The 24,355-nt window shown below is 38.8% G+C and overlaps 1 protein-coding gene across 1 annotated transcript in view; it reads right to left on the reverse strand.

The window, feature by feature from the left end:
• Positions 1-24,355, reverse strand: part of LOC149244763 (zinc finger (CCCH-type) family protein / D111/G-patch domain-containing protein) — a 170,352-nt gene that overhangs the window by 119,229 nt on the left and 26,768 nt on the right. The window contains exon 2 of the mRNA XM_089374989.1: positions 10,716-11,036. Coding sequence (XP_089231115.1) covers positions 10,716-11,036 — 321 coding nt within the window. The remainder of the gene's footprint in view (positions 1-10,715; positions 11,037-24,355) is intronic.

Below are 24,355 nucleotides of genomic sequence, written 5' to 3' on the forward strand. Positions count from 1 at the left end.
CAGCTAGCCAGCAGGTCTGGAGAGAGGCCATGCAGGAGGAGTATTCTTCTATCATGAAGAATGATGTTTGGGAGGTGGTGCCGAGGCCTGAGGGCAAATCCGTGGTTACTTCCAGATGGCTTTACAAGGTAAAGCATGCTGCAGATGGCAGCATTGAGAAATTCAAAGCGAGATTTGTGGCTAGAGGGTTCTCCCAGGTAGAGGGAGTTGATTATGAGGAGACCTTCGCTCCCGTGGCTCGATATACTTCGATCCACTCCATCATATCGATAGCAGTAGAGATGGGTTGGAAGATCCACCAGATGGATGTGAAGACCGCATTTCTCAATGGCTTCATACAGGAGGAGGTGTACATTGAGCAGCCACAGGGCTTTGAGGTGCATGGGAAGGAGTCCCATGTGTGCAGATTAAAGAAGGCCCTTTATGGCCTGAAGCAAGCTCCCAGAGCTTGGTACTCCAGGATAGATGCATACTTGCAGGGGATGGGTTTCACAAAGAGTGAGGCAGATCCAAACCTTTACTTTATTATGATTGGTGAAGAGCCTCTCATTCTGGTGTTGTATGTGGATGACTTGATCATTACAGGTGCAGAGAGACTCATAGAGCACTGCAAGAGAGATCTTGCGGCGGAGTTTGAGATGAAGGACATCGGCTTGATGCATTACTTTTTGGGTTTGGAGGTGTGGCACGAGGAGGGGCATTTCTTCCTGGGGCAGGGGAAGTATATTGTGGACATCCTTAGCAGATTCCACATGGAGGATTGTAGACCCATGTCGACACCGATGATCACCAACTGGAAGAAGCTTCATGCTTCGGATTCCGAGTTGGTGGATCCCACATTGTACAGGCAGCTGATTGGTTCCTTGATGTATTTGGTCAACACTAGACCAGACATCTGTTTTGCAGTCAACACGATGAGTCAGTTTATGTGTGAGCCTAGGAAGGTTCACTGGGTGGCTGCAAAACACATTTTGCGGTACTTGCAGGGGACAGTGGATTATGGTCTGGACTACAGGTAGGGAGATGGAGTGAGATTGGCAAGATACACTGATTCTGATTGGGCAGGTTGTGCTTCTGATAGGAAGAGCACTTCAGGGTGCTGTTTTGGGTTGGGTTCAGCAGTAGTGTCATGGTTCAGCCGGAAGCAGCAGTCAGTAGCACTGAGTTCAGCGGAAGCAGAGTATATGGCAGCCAGTCTAGCTAGTTGTGAGGCTATCTGGCTTCGCAAGATGTTGTTTGGCTTATTTGGTCAGCCGTTGAGACCTTCAGTGATTTACTGTGATAATCAGAGTTGTATTAAACTCACGGAGAATCCAGTATTTCATGACAGGTCAAAGCATATCGGGATCAGATATCATTTCATCAGAGACTATGTTCAGAAGGGAGTTGTGAAGCTTGAGTATATTTCCACTGATGAGCAGGTTGCAGATATCCTTACCAAAGCCTTACCACGGGGCAAGCATGTCTACTTCAGGGACAAGATGGGTGTGGTGAGGAACACCTTCCTCGGTAAGAGGGAGTGTTGAAATTTGGTACCGGAGGACAGGTGGTTCCCTTAGGCTTTGATCTTTGGCCTAGGGAAAAGTGTCCAAAAGAATTTAATTTTTCTCCTAAAGTGACTTTATAATTTTATAAAGTTAAATCTAATTTAAAAGTGACTTTAAGTGATAAAGTTACTAAGTCTAATTTTAAAGTAACTTTTATAAAGTAAATGAAAAATTAGAAAGAAAAAGTGACTTTGGAAATAAATGACTAAGTGGGTCTTTATTAAAGTGGGGTGAATTAAAAAATAGAAAGTGAGATTTAAATGAGCATTTAATCTCAGCCATTGATCTAAATGTATTTCAGCCATTGGATTTAGAGATCACCCAAAAGTCACTTGGAGTTATATTAAAGGAGGAAAAGGTCATTCATTCTTTCATGAGCAGATTGGGAGAAGGAGAGCAAGAGAGATTTCTGAGCCAGGAGGAGAAGGAGACAGCAGCTTGGCACACATTCCAAGGCAGCCGTTGAGCGGGTTTGTACAGCTGATTCAGCACATAGTGAAAGGCAGATTTTTGCACAAAAATCGAGGAGCAGTTTGCTGATTTTTCTGCACACAAAACGGAGGCCGTACAGCATTTATTGCTGTCCTGTTTGCTGTAATTTCCAGATTGTTGTGAGGCACGGGAAAGGAGATAAGTTGTAAATTTGCTTGCTGATTTTTTGCTGAATAATTCTCACTGTAAAAAGGCAATTTTCATAAATAAAGAAGAGCTCTCAAACTGGTTTTCCCCAAGAGTTGTAGGGGGTTTTTCCAGGGTCAAGTTGACCAAAAATATCAGTGTTTTAATGTGTTTTAATGGCTGTTTTTGATTGCTGATTTTTAATTCTGCAATTTCCAGCATTCTGAAAAATTTCCAGAATTTGTGTTTTCAGCAATATTTATTTTTTCCAGTCTGTTAAATGTATGGTTATGGGAATGGGCATTTAACTACATGGGAGAAATAAGGAGAAACTGAAAACCGGGGTGGGAAAACAGAAATTTCTACAAGAATATAGATAGAAGACAACATATGATCAAGATAGGCTCATGAATATATCCATTGTATCAAAATGGCACCCAGTGCATTGTCCAATACATACACGATGATGATATAGAGATCAAAACAAAAACACATAACCAAGGAGGCTATAAATGGCCTCTACAACAAAAGTCTGTGACCAGTACTACTGGCTACTGCTAGAGTTGCCAACATCATCTGGCTCAGTGTTACTTGGGAGCAGGAGCGAAAGTGGGGAGCGAGAGAGAAAATGCGAGCGGGAGCAACATTTTCAGAAGCTCCTGGTTTGAGAGCGAATCCCAGAGGAGTTCGACAGCCAATGTCACTAACATCAAGGTACATAGAGGAATTGGTGCTCTTGATTAAATACGAGTTACATACCCTAATACATGACAAAATTCAATGGAAACGTTGCAATCCTCCAATCCTGAAATCCTGAAAAACTGATAAGTCTGCTGGATTTTGAATGAAATCTAAAATTCTACTTTCTCCATATGAAATCCAATGAGGCCGAAACCACTCTCAAACATCCTGAGTCATTTCATGGTAATGTTAAAAATTTAAGTAAAAGGATGAAAATGAAGATTAAAGAGAATGTCACTTTTACTTTAAGAATTTAACATTACCATGAAATTTGAATAGCTATCAATAGTAGAGAGCATTTGAATGTGTTAAATAGGGTTTGGGAGGGGGAAATGGACCCCAAATAACATTTAACTAATTCATAAAACACATTGGAGTCCAAACCAATCAGCAAACACTTCAAAATTTCATTAAAAAAATGTCAAATCGTTGTTTTGATGGTGTTACAGGCCGCTGGTTATGACTCGGCCGAGTCAATACAAAAACGGCCGAGTTGGCCGAGTCAACCATGACTCGGCCTACTGAGTCGTTTCCTCCACCGAGTCACATTTCTGGGCAATGAAATGGATCAACTCGGCCGTTTCCGTTTCGAATCGGCCGAATTTTAAAACTATGCTTAATATATGGTCGAACAACTATATATAGGAGGCTAGGCTCCTCGCAGAAACACAGAAAATTTCGCATATCCCTCTGAGATTTTGGGTGAGCAGAGGCAGCAAATAAGTTTGGATTCTTCTGTGGTTTTCGGAGGACAATTACAGTGAAGTAACTTCGCATAAATTTGGGTCATCTATGTTTCGATGACAGATCGAAGGTTACAAGGCTACAGTTCAGTGGGGAAGGGAATTCAGATCCTTCTTAAATAAGAAATTACAGTGACAGCAAAGAAGAAGATTGGTCTCAGTTTGATATTCCTGAAGTAGTCATGTTTCCACAGTCATAAATTTGGTGGTCTCTCTCAGTGATTGCGGAGGACAAAGTGTTATAATTGGAAACTAGGGCCAAACTCCATGTGGGTCATCTTATTTATGGCAGATGATATTTTTCTTGGATCCCCGCTCATTAAGAGGTGTAGGATTGATCTAAAGATCATCTAATTATGATAAGTATTCATGGAGATATGAATTTATTTGTGTTATGGGACAATTCGTCAAGGTCAGCCAGCAACCAAATAACCCCCACATGTGCTCAACGTTTTAGTGAAAGGGGGGTGACTTGATAGTCATTTGTACACACACTTCACTCTTGATTTCTCTCCACTTGCTTTGGGTTTTAGTGGAAGAGAAGTCTAAGAGGAGGAAGCCCTAAACGCAGGTCTAGAAGGAGACCCTATTCGCTGTAAAAGAAGGATACCCTAGCCACAAGTCTTGTGAAGGCTTGGCCGCAGTTCAAAGGGAGATCTAGCACGGTGAAAGAGGACTAACAGCTAACCCTAAACGCAGTCTTATCATACCCTAGATGCCCTAATCTATACGTTGTTTGAGGCAGCCCTTAGATGCTGGAAAATAGGTAGTAAAGAGGCTCCCTAACTCGCTGCCCTAACTAGCAAAGAAGGTAGGGACAGCGTGGGTGTTTTAGGGCTGTTAGAGCCTCTTGGTGACTGTGTGGAGGGTTGTTCCATGCTACAGAGAGGTCAAGTTAGGTAAGGAGAATTGCGGAATGTTTGTGGGCAGCTTCAAGGTAAGGGTGACACTGTTTTGGTTGGCTATAGGTGACAGCAATCCCTGTGGTAGGCTTCTTGGGCTGAAAGTGCTCAGAACAGCAACACGAATGGAGGAGACCCTTCCTCAATAAGGCTGCAGTCTTTGAGGGATGTTTTAGGTGACTGTTTGAGGGTTGTTGTAGCACATGGGTGCCCTAACCAGTCACAATAAGGAACAGCAGCAAACGCAGTCTTCTACACCTACTATCTGCTGTAAGAAAGAGACATTGTTGTGTTTTTGGTGCACATCTTGTACGCTGTCCTAAACACCAGCCACGTTGAAGGGAGAGGTCTCTTCAGATGAGGAGATCCTATTTGCTGTCACAAAAAGTTCTTATCAGCAGTTTAGATAAAGGAACTGCTACCCATACTTTTGATGAGTAGAAGCTCCTATAACACACAGATCAGCAGTGTACATATTGATGACAGCATTGTGTGTTTCCTAGGACTGTGGGATCATAGTCTATCTAGCTGCTGGGCTAGGCCATAGGCCATAGCCAGCAGCTAAGGCAGTGTGGCAGCATGACAGAAGTTATGGAGCAGCATGGTGGTCAATGGTACATGTTGCAGCATTGGTACAGCAATGGGAGCTGCAAGTACAGTGCAGCATAGTGCAATGAAGAGCTCAGCAGTACAGTGATGGGTACAGTCATGTTTAGTGAAGCAAGATGAGATGCAACATAGTGATGATGAGTTGTAGCATGGTGCAACACAGTGAGGAACAACATGATGATGAGGAGCAGCACTATGATAGGTGCAGCATGATAGAGTCACCTTGGAGAATCAGTTGAAGCAGCATGTCTTCAACTGAGTTCGGCTACCTCATGTATCATCTTCTTAGAAATGATCTATGCTCTTATTGAGATAAGTCAAGTGTTGACTTCTGTTGTAAATGTACTATCTCTCTCTCTCTCTCTCTGTGCTGAACTATTGAAGAACATATAGGAAGAATTGATCAAGGGTTTCCCCACATTGGGGTTTGTCCTTGGTTAGCGCCACATCTTGTGTCCTCTTGTCTTGGCTTGTCTTCTACAATTTATGTTTTATGTTCTATCTGCAATTTACTATTACGCTGATGCGATTGCTAATCTGGAAAAGATATTGAGCTAACTGAGAAAATTGAAATAAATTGCTCTAAGCGTAAAACATACCTAAAATTAACACAGAGACTGTGAACAATTTGGATATCTCTATTTAGGAGGCCTAAGTGCAGAAGACGAGTTCAGATACCTCTGATTAGATTAAGGAGTCTCGGTGCTGCCATAGGGAGAAGGATCCAATGCTAATCTCAGTCTCGATAATGTCACAGTTTGAACATGAAGTCTCGGTGCTCCTACAAAGTGACAAGATCTCGATGTCAAATCAGTGGTGAAGAGTTCGATATCAAAGCAGCAGTGAAGATCTCATTGTCAAGGTAATGATGAAGATCTTGGTGGAAGAGGAATCAAGAAGAGGATTGTCAAGAGAATGTGTGTCTTGAGCTTGGAGTGGCTACTAGGTCAAGGGTCTTGGTCTTGGTCTTGGTATTCGTCAATTGGAATCTCTATAAGAAGAATTTGTGTGGGTTTTCCTCTCAAAGAGTGAGAGGTTTTGGCCCTGGCAGAAAGCCAACATCTTGTGTTCTTGTCTCTTTTGTTTTGGTAACTATTTGATGAAGTAAGAAAACACACTCTAATAATAACAAGAGAAGATTGTGCTAATAAGAAAAAGTAAAAAGTACCTCACAAATAGTTATCATCGTGAGAAGAATCTTATTAATCTAATTGCCCTAGATTCTTCAACACTTCCTACTTTGGTGGCTTATCATTCACTTTAGTAGTTATTTGGTGGGCTTTCATGCATTTTGATATCTTTGGAGGCTAGTTCGATTTTCTTTAGCGCTATTGTCTTCATCTTGGATTGGATATATCTCTTGTTATCTTGAAAGTTAATTTTATTGAAGAATTTTTCATGAATAATGTCTAATTGTGGGAATTGTGCAACTAACTTATTCTTTCATGCCCTAATTATTGAATATCATTGTTAAAGATTGTTAGATTGCAAATTTGTGCATATTGCTCCTTGATAACAAGTAAAAGAATGTTCCTAGTGGATTGAAACTTCTTTTCTTCCATGAAAGTCCATTGATCTTGGGTGGGTAAATATTGAAAGATTGGTGTTAGGGCATCATTTTTCAACCTCCTTGAGAAACGAATTAGTCTCAATTTCGAAACATAAAGACTCCATAGCCCAAGGGGAAGGCACTAGTCTAAGAAATTTGGGTGGTCACCTTTCATTTCACCATCTTTCCTTCCTCCCCAAATTTTTGGTCTCTCACTTAGATGGCCTTGTTAGGGCATCATGCGAAATCATTTGAGAGATGATTTTACAAGTTCATTTGGACTGTTTTCTGTGTTGGTGTCTCTCCTAGAGATCCTCAAGGTTTTGTGAGATTTCAACAATTCCTTTGTGAGAAAAATCAAACCCTAGCTTGGACATTGAAAGATAATCTTGGACGTCATAGTGAAAGACTTTCTTGAGGGTTATCTTCCATCAAAGATTGATCATTTTTAACCCTTTCCTTGTCCTAACTTGACCTAGTGTCCTCTTAGGAGGCCTCCCTCTCATGATAAATCTAAAAACCCTAGGTCTCATGTCGAGCCAACCTAGGTTTCTCAATTTTAGCAACACATTTCTTGGAAGCAATTGCTTATTTTAAAGAGCTTATTGAGAGGTTCTATATCATTTGGGGATCTTGACTCTAGGTACACCTAACCTTATTGTAACAACATAAATCCATAGATCTTGATTCCTTTTCTTTTAGGTCCTTCTTGGAGAGCCAACAAGCTTCATTGAAGCAAGTGAGCCTCATATTGAGCCTCTCCTTTGATTGGGCCTTGGAAATCACTACAAACCTCATCATTGATCCTATCATCCTAGGTGATTTCCTCCATACTGGGACTCCTCCCGTCAGTGAAAATCTGAGAAGAGAAGGGGGCATAGGTTGTGGTGACAATGGGCCTTTGTCCCAAATTGTTGTTGTGCCCTCTAGTTTTAGCCTATTTACTAGGCCTACTAGTTTGTGCAGCAACAGGGCCATAACCCCAAAGGATGATGATGTGGCAGCTCTTCAAGTGATGAGGCTCTTCTCCAAATCCTTCCTATAGCAAAAGGATATTTTTGAAGGGTTTGTCAAATATATTTTTAAATTCTAAATCATATAGAGGGTTTTGGAACCAAAGGCCTGAATTTGAAAAAGGGGCTTTTTCCCTCCAAAAGTCAAATCACATTTTTGGCTCCACAAATTCAAAATTCAAAATTTAATGGGGTTTTCCCTCCTAAAATCCTTAAGTCGGCTGCACAAACACGAGCCCTCCAAATATTATATAAAGGCATCTCTCCACACTTATTTTGTAACAATTCAACGCTCAATCATCTTCTGATATTGATCTGAATATTCGGCCCTGTGCAGAAAAGTTGTATCAGAAGAGAGGCTTGAAGTTGCAAGGGTTTTTGGGTTCATGGTTTGGTTAAGTGCATCGTTAGGTTTCTTCTTGTCTGTGCAGGTGGAACGACTTCACATTGGAAACTAAACTATCACATTTGATGCAGTGAAGGGTCTGAATCCTTGCAGAATGAAGCACTGTCTATTTTAAGACATGGATCACGTCCAGATCTAGGCCTAAAAGCCTTCTCTGCAGCCTTGAAGCACCAACCTTCTGCAGCACTTACTGAGCAAGTTCGCTCATCCATTTCTCTTCAAATTGCAAGGAAACCTTTGTATCTCTCTCTGTAATTTCTCTTCGGCCTATTGGAGAAAAGTTAAACACTAAGAGAGGCACTGATCTATCTTAAGTTCAGAAGAATCATATTAATCTTGAGAGACGGATTATGGTTATGTTTTGATTTCATTGGAGGTTTGTATACAAGTGAATCCGCATTAATGTAGAGACTCATTTTAGTGTGCCCTAAAACAACGTCATCAAAAATCTGAGCACAGGGAGGTCCAATTAGACAATTCTGGGCACTTGGTCTATAGCCTCTGTGGTCATTTTATCTATTCTCCAACCTGAACCTGTTGCAATTATCGTCAAGCACTCGACCTCCTTGAAGATCGTCACTGGAGGGGAAGTTACAGTGAAATTATAGTGCATTCCTGTTGGTGAAAGTCATAGTGATTAATCTCCTTCAAAACTGTGCGGACCTAGTTATTATTATTTGGAAATCTCATATCTGAACCCTGAGGCATATGTCCCAATGAACTTGCTTGCTGATTGAGGCATGACAACCTTGTGATTGACATCACTCTGCAGCCACTTGACTTTGAGAACTACATCCTGAAACTTGCATGTTGATTGGCTATTACCTTTAGATCTCTCTGACCATAAAACTTTAAATAGTCACTTTATAAACTTTGTCAAGATTCTAGCAGTGAGGCTGACTGTAGCAGCAAGACCGAGGTGACTCCAAGGCAGCATATTGAATAGACAGAGGTATGGTTACAATCAAGAATAAAGGTATGAAGATTTTGAAGTTTACATTGTAGTTCTGAACCTGTGCTGCTACTTTAGTTTGAAATTGAAGATCAAGGGTTTCCACTACTATGATACCATATCATTGAACAAGTCTGTAGCCGTAAGAAGTTTGGGCTACAAGTGTCTTATCATCTGAAGCAGACAGTCAGGCATTCTAGCCTTTTGCAGCAAAGCAATATAGATATCTTTTTAGGACCTCGTCATTAATTCACAACAGTTTGGAGTAGGGATTCTTGCTTAATCTTTGTATTAGCAGTATCAAGCAGTAAGGGACAGAAGCACAGTATATTCTACAGTGGCATACATTCCAGCACTCTCATCATCAAGGTAATTACTTCAGGGCATCTGTTATCCAGTACTTTACAGTTCTGCGGTAAGGGTTTTCATCAATTGAAAGGTTTTTAAGTTTTTTATTGTTTTGTTGTAAGGGCTCTATTGAAAATCAATGTAAGTGGGTCATTATCCCTAGTACGGGAGCCCACACTAGTGTGTCAAATTCATTATCATTTTCAGGGAGGTTGGGTGGTGCTAGGCAGGTGATTGGAGTCACCTTTAGGTTGGAGCCTGAAAACACTTCAGGGTGGTAGGGTGGTGCTAGGGCAAGTTGGAGCTTGCAGGGCGTTGGAGCGTCCTTCCAGTGGGTGCTGGTAAAACAGAGTGTAGGAGCATCCTTTCAGGAGTTGGAGCTGCCTGATAAAACTAAAATGCTTTCTCTAGAGTACTAGGGAATTGGGCCTGCCATTTTTAGTTGGAGTTGACAGATTGATGTACTCATAAAATTATTAGAGAAGCATTCGGTGGTTTTTTTCCCAGAAGGGTTTCCCTCTAAAAATTTGTGTCTACTGTCTTGATTCTGTGCACTATTGTTTTAAATTTATCGCTGAAGATAATTAATGCTCTGAAAAGATAAATTAACTAATTGTAAGTGAAATACTGATTCACCCCCCTCTCAGTGTTTCCAACACTAAACACTTCATTATATTCCATATTTTGCAATCTTGTAAAAATAGTATCTCAGATGATGAGAATATATTTACCAGGTTGTAAGATGAATAAAAGAAGATGTTAGAGTGTTGAGACGGAAGGAAATGTCTCAAAACTACAGATCCTTATGTGTTGTGGCTGACAAGAACAAAAGACTAAGTAGTCACCTATGCATGTCTCTCTTGAAGAAAACAAAATTAAATAGGTATAAGCTTTGAGAGTTGAGATCCTGCAGTGAGCTTTATCTCTTTACATTCTGTCATGATGTCATGGTCATCGAAAAGCTTTCTAGATCTTGTTTTGATGTCCAACGGTGATCATGTATTATATCTTGAGCTAACAGAACAAGAAATATTAATCAACCGATTAATTTTAGAACTAAGCATGTAAACATGCCATACTTGGTTAAGCAAACACCAGCAACTTCAACAGGGGAAGGTGGCACAGTAACTTCCAAAATTAAATGTTTTTAGAGCAATGAGAAGTGTACCTGATATCATTAAAAAGGCACACTGAGTGAACTTAACTTGGCAGCTTAAACTAACGACATATAAGTACTGTAAACCCAAAAACCAACTTGAAATGCAGGGTAAGTAAACTTAAACTAACCTGCATGTTTTCAGATGTGGGTGTCAGGAATGAAACTCTGGCCAACTTGTCATTTTCCATTTCAATAACTTGACCATTATACCATCTGCCATCTATGTGACGAAATCGACATTTAGACCCAACTGTGAAAGGGACAATCTCTAGAGGCTCTGGCTCAACCTTTGTTGACTCTAATGGCTTAACTCGAGCATCAGCAGTCTCCAGCTTAGAGGTAGTTCTTAAATCTTCCATAGAGTCAATTTCACGAAGTAAACGAGAACGTTTTAAGTGAAGAAGGCCCTCCTCTGCAGCCTTGATTGCATTAGCAAGCTCCTCACGCACCTTTAGAGATCACCATTACAAGAGCATTTTACAAAACTAGTCGAAAAGCTATTTATGACATGTTCAAGAATGAATGTAAGACAATGCAAAGTCAATTCAGTGCTTTCAAGCTGTTGTATAAAAACTAAATGGAAAGAGATTTATAGGAACAATATTTTAGAATGTAAATCCTTTTATGCATGTGAAGGTGCCCTTACTGATGAACCGTCATTATCTTTTTAATTAATTGTTGGCAAAACTGTGGCTACAACTAGAGAAAGCTTATCAATATCCCATTCATGATTGGCTGGCATATAATGTCATAACTTTTTAGATGCAAGTTTTCAAACCCTGGTAGATATCTGCCTGAAAGGGAATGATAACATCAAATGCCTAGAGCTGTGAAATTAAAAGGGTGAAGTTACAAATCTTGACCCAACTTAAACCATCATGAACAGACTAGTTACAATTGCAAGTGTGGCAGAGTGGGATTGATTTTGTGGTTATGCATAGCTTTTAATAGCTGCTACTAATCCAATTCTCACAGAGATGACTTCTTTCCATGCATATTAATAGAGCTGCACAAATGCCACAGGTAGATATAGCCATCAAGGGAACCCTCCTTACCACAGTTTGATGTGATTAGTACTTGATAAAGAAGCAGCAGCCTGAATCAGCTAGTCAGTTCAGATTACCATTATTAGATATAGGAATACAACAGTCCACTAAAATGCCTCCTTGCGAATTGCCAATGATAGGTATGCAAGGTAAAATCCAATTTACTCTCATTCTTTCTTACTGCTTCTGAAGTAGTAGTCTGAAACACCCACAGAAAGCTCTGAATAACCCTGCCATCATGTTGGTAAATTGAAGATACACAATTATAACATCTGAGAGAGAGAGATATATAAGGGACATATATCATTTATTAATAGAGTCATTGACATCATACAATGATTTCCTTTTATTTGTAGATTAGACCATGTTACTTGGGAGCGAAAACGGGAGCGGGAGCGACCATTTTCAGAAGCTCCCGGTTTGGGAGCGAATCCCGGAGCGATTTTTTAAAAATATATATATTTTTTTATATTTTTAAATTTTTGATACATATATGTCAACAAAAACATGTAGAATGATGAATTAGATATAAAAAACATAAAAAAGCATAGATTGAACCATATAACAACAATCATCTAGAAGTTATAATCTTCATCAACCACGTCCGCAAGTTAGTAACATAGTAACATACAACATATTGAGTCTCATGATTCATCAATCTTAAAGTTTCAAGCTTTCAAAATTCAATATATAACATTTATCATCATTGATCACCAAAGTTGTACTTGTAAGCTAAGTGTAACCATTACAACAAATAATATCTAACATGAAATGAAATGTTATAAAATGAAATGAAATGAAACAACTTTCAACTTTCATGAAGCATCATATTCATAATTCATTACTAATGAGTTATAATTGCCAACTTCAAACTTAAATTGTCATATATTGTTTAAAAAAATATCATAATAAATATGAAAGAGTCAATAGTTATAAAAGCTACTAGAAACTAGAAAAGAGAAGTAAATCTATTATCTATTTCTTATGCTTGGGCCTCTTGCCACCACGAGAAATGTCTAATTTTTTAGTCTTGTTGCAAAATCAGGATCTTTGTCATTAATATCACCCTCCAAGCATTAATATCCAGAGGTATCTTTGTCATTACCTTTGTATCTGTATGGGGATCTTTGTCATTAATATCACCCTCTAAGCATTAACATAAGATAGAAAAAGCATAGCATGTCAAGTCAAGATTTTGTTTGAGTGATGCGTACATTTTTAGAAGGGTCATGATAGAGGAGTTCGACAACCAATGTCACTAACATCAAGGTACATAGAGGGATTGGTACTCTTGATTAAGTATGAGTTCCATACCCTAATACATGACAAAATTCAATGGAAACATTGCAATCCCCCAATCCTGAAATCCTGAAAAACTGATAAGTCTGTTGGATTTTGAATGAAATCTAAAATTCTACTTTCTCCATATGAAATCCAATGAGGACGAAACCACTCTCAAACATCCTGAGTCATTTCATGGTAATGTTAAAAATTTAAGTAAAAGGATGAAAATGAAAATTAAAGAAAATGTCACTTTTACTTTAAGAATTTAACATTACCATGAATAGCATATCAATACTAGGGCCTAGCTGCCCCACTCAAAAACTATTTGTTTCTTTCAAAAAAAATTGCATTTCAAACATTACTACAAAAAAAAATGCAAAAAAGGCAAAACGCTCCCGAAAAGGCAGGGAGCGAAATTTTTTTTAGGGAGCGCGCTCCCGACCCGCTCCCGAGTCGCTCCCGCCCGAAGCGCGGATTGGGAGCGGGTGCGAGGGGGGGGGGGGGGGGCGCTCCCCCGCAACTATGAGATTAGATCATTTGTTTGCCTAATCACTTGTTTATAATTTATTTTAAAACAACTCCAATATTAAGTATTGAGTGTTATTTATTCCGACACCCCCCCAACAAAGTACTATTTTTTGTATCCCCTGACTACAACAAAATCCATAAGAATACTTTTGAAAACAACTAGGTACAACAACTAGAGTATGATAATATATAACATTTGCATTCAGTCTTCAGCAATGCAATACCAATCCAGTTATGGGACTTTTCTCAGTGCTCCATCCGACTAGCATAACCCTCTTTCTTCATGTTGGAAAATGAATTAGGGCAGTATATTTAACTTATCATTTTCCTTCTTTGACATTTACTTGTGATTTAGGTTCTTCTTAACTTGATTATGTTAATGTTCTCTTCATCAAATAAATTCCAAACACAATAAAGATCACATGAACACAGGATATAGGCTCCATGCCAGGGCAAAACCCCTCCAACAGGGGAAAACCCAAAAGAACTTCTCTTCTTATCAACTTCAAAGGAGACTTCCAAGACCAAACTTTAGACCAGGGCTCCCATCAAGTCGACCAGCCTGCCTTCCCACACAAATGGAGTAGATATTCTTCAAGATGAGGCTCTCCTAGCCTTACAGTTCTGCAACTCTTCTTTGTAACCTTGGATCTGAAACTTCTTGCGTATATATAGACTGTCAAAGAAGAAATAACATAGATTTTAATCCTTCAAACTTCTCCTTTATTCTCAGCTCTTCTAGCCCTCTTCGCACCTGTAGTCTTGGCCGCAGATCAGATAGAAAACTTGCACGCACTTGTTATTCCAAAGGAGGTCGTAGACTCTCCTTTATATAGTCTTTCCAAGAGGCTTATTAAGCCTACTCTAGGCCAACTAGAGCAAGGCTGGCCGACTTGACTGATGGAGCCCTCTAGACATTTATAATTACAAAAATAACATTTTTTTGACTGATGCAAAAGCCCAACAGGGTCTCTTACATAATTACAATGACCAAGACTTAAGACAAAGACCTAGAAGCATACAATGGATGCTTGACCTATTGACCAAATGACATAAGCATGAAACCCATGCTTTATAAACAATTTTTCTTTTACATTTTCTTTCTTATGTTGATCAATACATAAGAATTACATCATGATATGAGACAAATGACACTTACGAAGACCGATACCAGTTACATTTTTCAACACTTCATAGGTAGAATTTGACTGGATTCCCCTTGCTCATCAATCAACTAGGCATCCTTCCTAGTTATCCTTTGTTTGGAAGAAGCACTACTATGTTGCCAATCAAAACAAAAAGTTGTCATCAAATACATCATATTCGTCATTAATTGACTCTACATCACCTGAATCCCTAGCCATAATACAATTCTCCTTGACATTATCCTTTAGTACATCGGCACAACAAAATATGCAGTCCCAAGAACAATGGCCTAACTTTCCACAACAGTTGTACTTTTTTCATTCCTAGGTGTTATTGCTTTCACCATTGCTACCTTTCTTAATGCTGGCCTTTATTGAAAAGGCCTTTTCACCAATATTTTTCGGCCACTAGGGCAAGGAATCATATTTTCCAATTATTGTGAAGGAAATCTAACCAATTGTAAATGCTATATTGCTATAATTTAATGACAAACTAGTTAGGATAAAAAAATTGCATCTTCTTCTTCTTCAACCTTTACACCTACTTCTCCTAACAACTTTAACAAGGATTTTAGGCTTGAGATAGTTACTCCACTAGCCATTTTAAACCTAAAGAGTTGTAGTTCCAATAATAATTTGGCAATGACCCAAATAGTCTATTCAAGTCATCCCAAATCACTTTTAATTATTTTGATAGGTCAACGTGGTGCAACTCAGAATCAGGTCCTCCAATTACTTTATCTTTATCATCCTTTTATAGCATATGGATTCATACTTTAGTACTAATAAACGCTTACCCACTCAAGCATACCATAGTGCGACTTACTTCTTTGTCACATCTATTACAACTATTGTATGAAGTTCCATCTTGTGATTTTCATCACAAGATGGAGACTTGGTAATAGTACTCTTGGAGCATTGGAAAAACTTGGGGATACATCTTCGTGGAGCCCCTTCCTCTTCATTGCATTTGATCACTTGATGGAGATATTTGGTTGGGGGAGTCTCATTTCTCCTTGCCTGGCTGGTTGGTAATTGTGTTTGTCACTTGGTTCTCACATGTGCTTGCCTTGTTGATCACCCATTGTTTGCACTTTCAATGGTTGTGGAACATACTATCTCATTGTAGTGGCATGGTATATATACTTATCTTGGATATGGATGATGATTCTAACCCTTCAATGGGTTAGATGATAATGGTTAGGATATAAATGTTTCATGATGGTTGAATTTTCCCATTAACTTTTGCGTGATGATGTGGTATTATTTGGTAGCACTATGAGAGGTGTTTTACATGACCTTCATATGTTGGATATGTAATGGGGGACACACTTGATGTTTGGATGAGTTAGCCTTTTTATTATGTCCCTTTCTCTTATGATGTTGCTATGGTGGAATGATGCATATTTCCTTTGTGAGATTTTCTTTGATGATTTAACTTTGCAATGTTACAACTTACATTTGCTAGACATCACATAGGGGAGAATGTGTTCCATGATGTTAGTACCCTCATTGTTATGTAATTTCCTAAGTTTGAGTTAGAGAGGGTGTGTTACGTTATGATTTTAAGGTGACCTAACCTTTTCCTAAGTTTAGATGGTAATTTTAATGTAATAAATATAATCCCTCAGTGATTGTGCAAATTAAGTTAGACTTTATGTTTTGTTGTTATCATGGAGGGGTTTTGCTAGGGAGAACATCTTTTATTTACATGGTACAACATTTTCTTAAAGTGCACCCTTCATTGGCACACATATTCAAAGTGATTTATTTTGTTCATACTTCAGTAATTGGAAGTTGCAAGATTATGAAAGAGAAGTAATAGGAGATTGTAGAGCTTGGAGATGATCGATGTGTACCTCCCTTGCACATCAAATTCTTTAAGACTAATGAAGAACTGAGGTTTTGATTACTTTGTTGTATGGTTATATACATGCCCTTCAATTTTGTTGATAATTATATGTACAAAATCTCTTGTGATCATTATTATTTGAAGGCCTATTAATGAAAGTTTTTGCATTTAGGACTAAAGCAATGTGAGTAGATTCACCCTCTTTCTTTCCTTGTTATAATTATGTTTTATTTCCTTCATCTAATATATTAATTGTTGAAATCAAAGTAAAATTCAGCCTAATATAATAGCACCTTCAAATTATTGTTTATCAGTAGCACCCCTAGCTCTCCAAGATTAAATTTTCTCATCTTAACTTCCAACAAACGATTGAGGTTAAATTGAATCAAATTAGTTCCTTTTACCTTAAGTATACACCCAAATGATGCATGTATCAAGAACTTCTTTCATCCCAAATTTTGAATGTGGCAAACTAGCCCTTTCTACTATATAGACATCTAAAGTAGTTGAATTGTGACACTAGTTCCTTCATACAATATTTCATGACTCCATTAGCCCATAGATTGATAGTTATTGGTCTCATATCAGCCCATTTCCTTGTTCCCCTTTCTTCCGTTCCTTTCATCCCCATTTCCTTTCATTTTCCATTTCACTACAACCATTTGTTTTGCTTAGGCTAACTCTTCACAAAATCACCTTGAGCCTCCACTCCATAGCCTTAGGAATCCTATCCTTGGGGAAGCCCCCCTTAAATTGGAGAAGAGCCAACCAACAGAGAGAGGAAGAGCTAATGCAGTGATTATGAGTAGCCTTCCTAAGTTGAACAAAACTAACAACTTGATGGTTGGAACTTTACACTTAGGTGGATGCTAGATTTTGTTATAGTAGTGTCCATGCAAGACTAGTGAGATGGTGACTTGGTTACCTCTCATCCTTCATTTCAAAGACTCTTCTGTGTTGGAAGATGGTCCCTTGAGCAATCTTGTTCTAGTTTGGATGCACAATTGCTTTTGGATGTCTAGTACATCGGTGGGGTTCCCTTATGGCCTCCTCTCTTGTCCTTCGCTCTTGGCTATTACTTTGACTCTAGTAGACCCTTTAAGGCACTTAATTAAGTGCATTCGTCTATTGTATAGAGTTAATCTGGGTCTCCAAGACCCTTATCCAAAGTCACCAAGTTTTCCTAATTTCATTGATGAAATTCGAAATTCGGCGCATTTGATAAGCAAACATATAAATTTAGTAAAAATCAACTGGATATTCACCTTTCAACCTAGCCACAATTTCATAATTAATCTTTAGTCATTTTTTAAATGGCTATCGAATGAAATATCATGGAATGTGCCCTCTATTTAAATATGACATCTCTATGTTTGCATATGCAGTGATGGAATGTGCTCTCCATTTTCATATGCAGTAGTCCAATATGCCCACCCTCCATCTATCATATAGATGCAACTGTGTAATGTACCCTCCATCTATCATATGAATGTCAAAAACAAATTGAAGTTTGTTGTCTACTAATAACTTAAGTCAACTATAATTTACGAATACATTAGGTTTTTGTTACACTTACTACGATTGAAGTCGCCATGGAAATTAACTACATATATGTTATTGAAGTCACCATAGGAATTAACTACATATATGTTATATTATATAAATATAAATTTGTATTGGGTAAGTAATTTATATTAATGATTCTTGAAAACATGATTAGGAGCAAGGCTAGGGTTCCTCATGACCTTAAGCATAGTGTTCCCATGTGGGCCCATGTCTTTAATGATTAACTCACCTCGCACTCTGTCTCTTGCTATTGGCAGCTAACACAACAATTCTATTCTAGGTCATGGGGGAAGACTTGGTTGACTGTTGTTAGCACAGACTTTTACCCCTTCAAAAATTAGAGTGCGATTAATCGGGATTGGTTTGTCGGAACACAGGATGAACCGTGTTGAATTTTGTAGCTATGGTCGGTCTTCATAATTATTATTTTTGCCCTTAATGTATTTGCAGAGAATGTTCTTTATGCTTGGGTCAAAAGAAAAATATTGTAATGCAAATTCTTCATGCTCTTTTCAAAAGAAGAAAATTTGAATTTGTAAAATTAATTTTTGGCTCCAAAAGAAGCCAAGTCGACCTCCTCCTAGTCAAGTTGGCTCATTCAATGTTCAATTCTGCACCAGTCAAAGAGGCATCCCTTCAGCATGAATTAAGACTATTTATTGACACTTGTTCTCCACTATTTGGCAAGCAATTCGCATAGCTTATGTCCAAGAGTAATTCAAATCATTTGATGAAAGATTTTTGTGATCAAGCAAAGGAAATGAGGAAGGAAGAATAGCAAGGTCTCACTAACCCTCGCACTTATGAAGTAGTGCCTCTTTTCTAAGAAAGAATCTCCTTGTTGGACGATTTTGTTTGATGGACAAATCACTGAAATTTATGTCTTTCTAAGATGAATGAAGACAAGAAGAAGTCCTCGCACTTGTAGACTTGATCTCCCTCTGAACTCTCGCATGGATGAAATAGAAGGCCGAATTTTTTGTGGTGAAGAAGAGCAACAGGGGACCAAATTTAGAGGAAGGCATATGGCCTAACCTAATATGAGGGTAGTTGACTTCACTAGGAGGATGGACCAAGTTTGACCTAGCTCTTGACGAATGAATCTCTGTTGAATTGAAGATTTCTTTATTGAAAAGGTTGATGGGTTTTCCCCATGTGGCTTTTCCCAAGGTAAAATAATGTGTTATTTTGTGGCTATCTCTTTATGATCCTTATGGTATTTTGTATTTACTGTTGAGCAACTTTGTGTAATTACTTTATGATTAAAAGGATTAAACTAATGTAAATCAGAGGTAATTATCAGTATAAAGGTTGCCCTAAATTTTCAACAAACCGCTCATCTTGGTTTTATATGTGGACGATCTCTTCTAAACAGGATCTGAGAAGCTCATACAGATGTGCAAGGAGGATCTAGCTTCGAAATTCGACATGAAGGACATTGGCTTGACGCGTTACATTCCATATTGGAGTTGTGGCAGCAGCCAGGAGGGATTTTTCTTGGGTAGGGCAAGTATGCAGTGGAGATCTTGAGGAGATTCAAGATGGAGGATTGCCGACCTATGTCTACACCTATGATCACTAACCTGAAGAAGTTAAGCACTTTTGAAGGTGAATTAGTGGATCCCACATAGTATAGGCAGCTAATAAGTTCCTTTATGTATCTAGTCAACACTAGGCCAAATATATGTTTTGTTGTGAATACACTCAGTCAGTTCATGGTGGACCCAAGACAAGTTCATTGGGTGGCAGTGATGCATGTGTTGAGATACTTGCATGGGACAATAGACTTTGGACTAAGGTATGTTAGAATTGGGAGTGTTATCTCTTAGAGAAAACCTTGGCTGCGAGAAAAACTCTAAGGTAACCTCGAACCTCTTTGAGGTTGAAAGCTGGCCATTCAACCTGGAGAGGTATCTCTCCCTAGAACTCAACTACTCAAGGTCACTGTAGTAGAAGGTTTGCAGTTGAGTCCTGTGGCCAGATTTATCTAAAAATGGCCGAAATTTGGTTGGGCTATGTGAAAGTTCCACCATTGGGCATGGAGTCTAACCCAATCGTGTTTTATACAAAAAGAGTTTGGATGAGTAAAACACAAAAGCAAGGTAGCAGTAATTCCTTCAACACTTAAGTAACTTAGAGGAAGATGAAGGAAATTAGTGTAAGGGTTAATTATTAATCCCTGAGCAATAAAGAAACAAGAGCATAAAATATGAATCCCAATGTCATACACTTAGTTTTTCAGACATGGGGAAATATAAAACAATAATTTTCCAGACATGGGGAAATATAAAACAAAGCAAAAGACAAAAAGGGAATTACACCACAAGAATTTTCGTAAATACTCATGAACATTGTTTTCATTAAGATCTGCGCAAAAATACACAAGGATGCTATATCTCAAATAAACACCAACCCTTACTTCTTCTACTGCCTTTGCTTATATAGATAATACAATAACTTAAACATGTTTGTAGCTCAAAAATAATTACAGTAATCCAATAATAGAAGTATAAATCTCTTAGGTACATGCATCTGAAAATATCTTTAAACATATCAAGTTTTTTCAAAATCAAAACAACTTGCTGAAAATTATGCTGAAAATGGGGCTGAGAAAATGTATCATGGTTGTGCTTCCCTTGTTTTAGATCAGGCCTTGTCATCCTTCAAAAATGGGCTTTTGTTTTGCTCCTGTCTTCTCGGATATCCCTATTGCAAATCGCTAATACTGTCGTTGTTAGTCCTTTAGCTACCTGAACCGATAGTTTTGCTAACGAACCGATTGTCGGCGCTTTTCTCAAACTGTTTCTTTCAAAATGCGCTGACAATGGAAATGTCAACGCTTCTTTGCAAAATTCACTAACAATGGGAATGTCAGCTCTCCTCTGTGCCCTTCTGTACCTAAACGCTAACAGGTGCATGATCAGTGATAGATCAACAAAATTCACTTTAACAGTGAATAATCAAAAACCCAAAAATGGTTACCAACTTCCTAGCTGAGGGTATTGGCCGCCTCCAAAAGAACGTCCACCTTATCCATCCTCTACCTCTTGCTTTGTCTAGTTTCCATAGGGATTTTCTTTTTAGTTGCCTTAGCCTTTGACTTTTTAGAACCTGCAATTTTCTCTTTGTTTATTATCAGGTCCTTTAATGGGACATTGTCCACATCTATTACTTCCTTGGCGAGGTCAAGATTTTGTTTCATCTTCAGCCTCAATTTGTTTAAGGGCCTGGTGTGAGGTCTTTTACCCCCTTTGAACATTTCAAACAGGGAGGGTTCTTCTTCATCTAGAACTTCTTCATCATGGGGTTTATGGTCAGGCCTCTTTCCTTTGTTTTGCTCTAGTGGCTGGCTTTCTGCAGGGGAACCTTCAGTAGGTAGATTTTCAGCATGTGGGGAACTCACAATAGGAGGGTCTTCAGCAGACTGTATCTTCCTAAGCCTATCACTTCTTCTAGAATAGACCTTGGGTATTTTAGGGACAAAAGATGAGGGTTTGTCTTCCTTTTTTCAGCCTCTAGTTTGCACGGTGGAGGTGCCCTGAGAGGAGGTTCTTGCCTGAGTTTTCTTGCCCTGTTTGGTACCCTTCTTCCTCCCTCATTTAGCCTTAGGAGGCTAGGGTTGAAAACCTCCCCAGAACAGGAAATGGCTCCATATCCTTCCATCTTTTGCCAATTGATTTTCAATTAATAATTTAATTAAAGCTTTATGATAAACAAAATGGGGGTATGGGTCTGCCCTGACCCGGAAACGAGTAGCCATGTGCTTCAGACTTTCCAATAAATAAAAACAGACTTTCATTCTCACTTGTTCTGCTAGGTGAGCTAAGAAATGTAAATGATACAAGTTTACCCGATTAAAACACCCCTCACAGGTGAAATACGACTAGACAATCCGCAGCAACACATGCCATTTGTCTTGCATCCATGCCCTCTGAACCCCTGTCTTCCAATTTCTGTCTCTGAACTCGCCTTTCAGGAAAAATGGGACATCAATCCCAGCTAAAACGTGACTTCTGAAAACTTTTTCCCCATCCATAGGCAGAGTTGTAGCCTCTGCAATTAGTTCCTCTGTGATCAGGAATGAAAGCCCTCCTACCTCCACATGCTGACCGTCAAACCCCTGAGCAAATGGTCGAGCCACATCGTCATGGTAATCAGTGCATCATTGGAAAAATTCCTGCCACCCAATCCACTAGAATTGTTGTTGAATATCTAGGTAAATCTCCAGGAGGTCGGGCGCGTTTGGCTCACTTGTGTTTGCTTTCCCACTTTTCCCCATGATCTATATAATCAAACGAATGTGCAGAAGGATGGACCGGGATTCAATCCTAGATCTCCGCCAACAATTTGCACACAAACGACCTTGCCAGCGATTAGAGTTAACAAAATTTTATAATGGAAACTGGAAATTAACCATACAAGAAAACAAATGACATTCGGGTAATGATTTACAAGTAATAATTGATTTAACCTTTGAATGATTATACGATGACTACATACCTTCGGTGGCGGAAAACACTCCTTCGGCACGTAACTTTTACCCTTTGGATTTAACGTGGCATGACCGAAAAACATTATTTCGTTGCTAACATGGTCAACGCATTTCAAAAGTCGAAATTCAAATTTTAATTTTGGCACTCATACTCCCGTTATCAGCCAATACCCGATAATGTTGACACTCCCGTTGTCGGCGTATTCCTCTAATAATTTTTTGAGCTCAAAAAAGCATTGATAGTCCCATTATCAGCGTTTTCCATGTGTATTACAAAAATTCTGTTGGCACTGTAATTGTCAGCATTTAAAAAATTTCAAACCCAACTAAATGTGATAACAGGGGGAGTGGCGTTGTAAAGATACACAGATTCTAATTGGGTAGGTGGACCAAAAGTCCACATCTAGATGTTGTTTCAGCTTGGGATCAGCCATGATCTCATTGTTCAACAGGAAGCAACAATCAGTGACACTCAGTTCAGTAGAAGTAGAGTATATGGCAGCGAGTATGGCGAGTTGTGAGGCAATGTGGCTTCACAAAATGCTTGCAAGATTATTTGATTTGCAGATGGGCCCAACGGTGATCCATTGTGATAATCAGAGTTGCATGAACCTCTCTAAAAATCCTTTGTTTCAAGATTGATCCAAGCATATTGAGATCAGATATCACTACATAAGAGACAAGGTTCAAACAGGTGTTGTGAAATTTTTTTACAAAGGAGCATGTGGCAAATGTTCTCACTAAGCCTTTAGTGAAAGGGGTGGTGGAGAATCCCTTCCTTGCTAGGAGGGAGTGTTGATGTGAGCGGTAGCATTAGAAGGTCTTTTGCATATGCTGGGTGTCATAACATGTGGAAGACATTATTTGCCTCTTCTAAGTGCTTGCTTGGTGGAGTAAGTGATTTATATCTTCTTTCCTAAGTATAACTTAGGAAAAGTACAATAATTAAAGTCAAATAATTATTGTGGACTATTAAGTCATTTTCTAAGGATAAATAATTTAATTATTTAAGTGACTTAGAAATAATCTCAACTGTTGATCTCCAAGATGGTTCTAGAAGGGAGATTAGGGATAGGGATTTGGACTTAATGAAGATTATAAAGGAAGCCTAGCAAGGACGTGAAGACATAAGAGAAGTGAGCGAGTCATCAAGAAGAGAGTGATTTTCTCTATGTGCGAGTGGCTCTGTGGACCAGTGCGTAGAGGAGAAGTGTGAATGGGTTTGTGTGAATCCGAGAGGGTCGAGCAGGAGGAGATTGCAGGGTCGAGTTGTTGGAGGGAGATTGAATTTATTTGCAGGAGGTCGAGTTGCTAGAGGGCAGAGTTTTCCCTAGAGCGCATCAGTGGCACACAAGGAGGGCACAGTTCAAGTTGCTGACAGAGTTGTTGGGTCGAGTTCTCCAAGCTAATTTCATTCAGAGGCTAATTTCCTTAAGGTTGAGTTATATTGGGCCCAATTCATTATAAGGGAGGTGTGTTACAGGTTTCGGGGTTTTGTATTTTTCCTTGTATCTATGTGGGTTGAAAAAACCAAACTTTCAAGATGATGAAATGATGGAGAATTGTTGTGAGTGATTTTTTTTGCAATGTGTAATTAATCTCTCTAGTTTATTTCCGTTGCATATATTTAATTATAGAAGTTAAATATACCAGTGATTTTATATTTCGGTGATTCAGTAATTATGTGGGTAAATAAATAAATTGTTGGGGATAAATTAAATTGTCGTGAGAAAATAAATCTTGCTGGTATTAGAAATTTAACATTAATAATTGTATATCTCCTCAAACTTCCATTCTTTTGCATTTGTACATGTTTGTCTACATTTAGGGCTTTTGTTGTAGGATCGTATGTATA

The sequence above is a fragment of the Pinus tabuliformis genome, chromosome 8 (genome assembly GCF_031772625.1).
Source record: "Pinus tabuliformis cultivar Carrire ecotype Pingquan chromosome 8, CPIR1, whole genome shotgun sequence".
In the NCBI taxonomy this organism is placed as follows: domain Eukaryota; kingdom Viridiplantae; phylum Streptophyta; class Pinopsida; order Pinales; family Pinaceae; genus Pinus; species Pinus tabuliformis.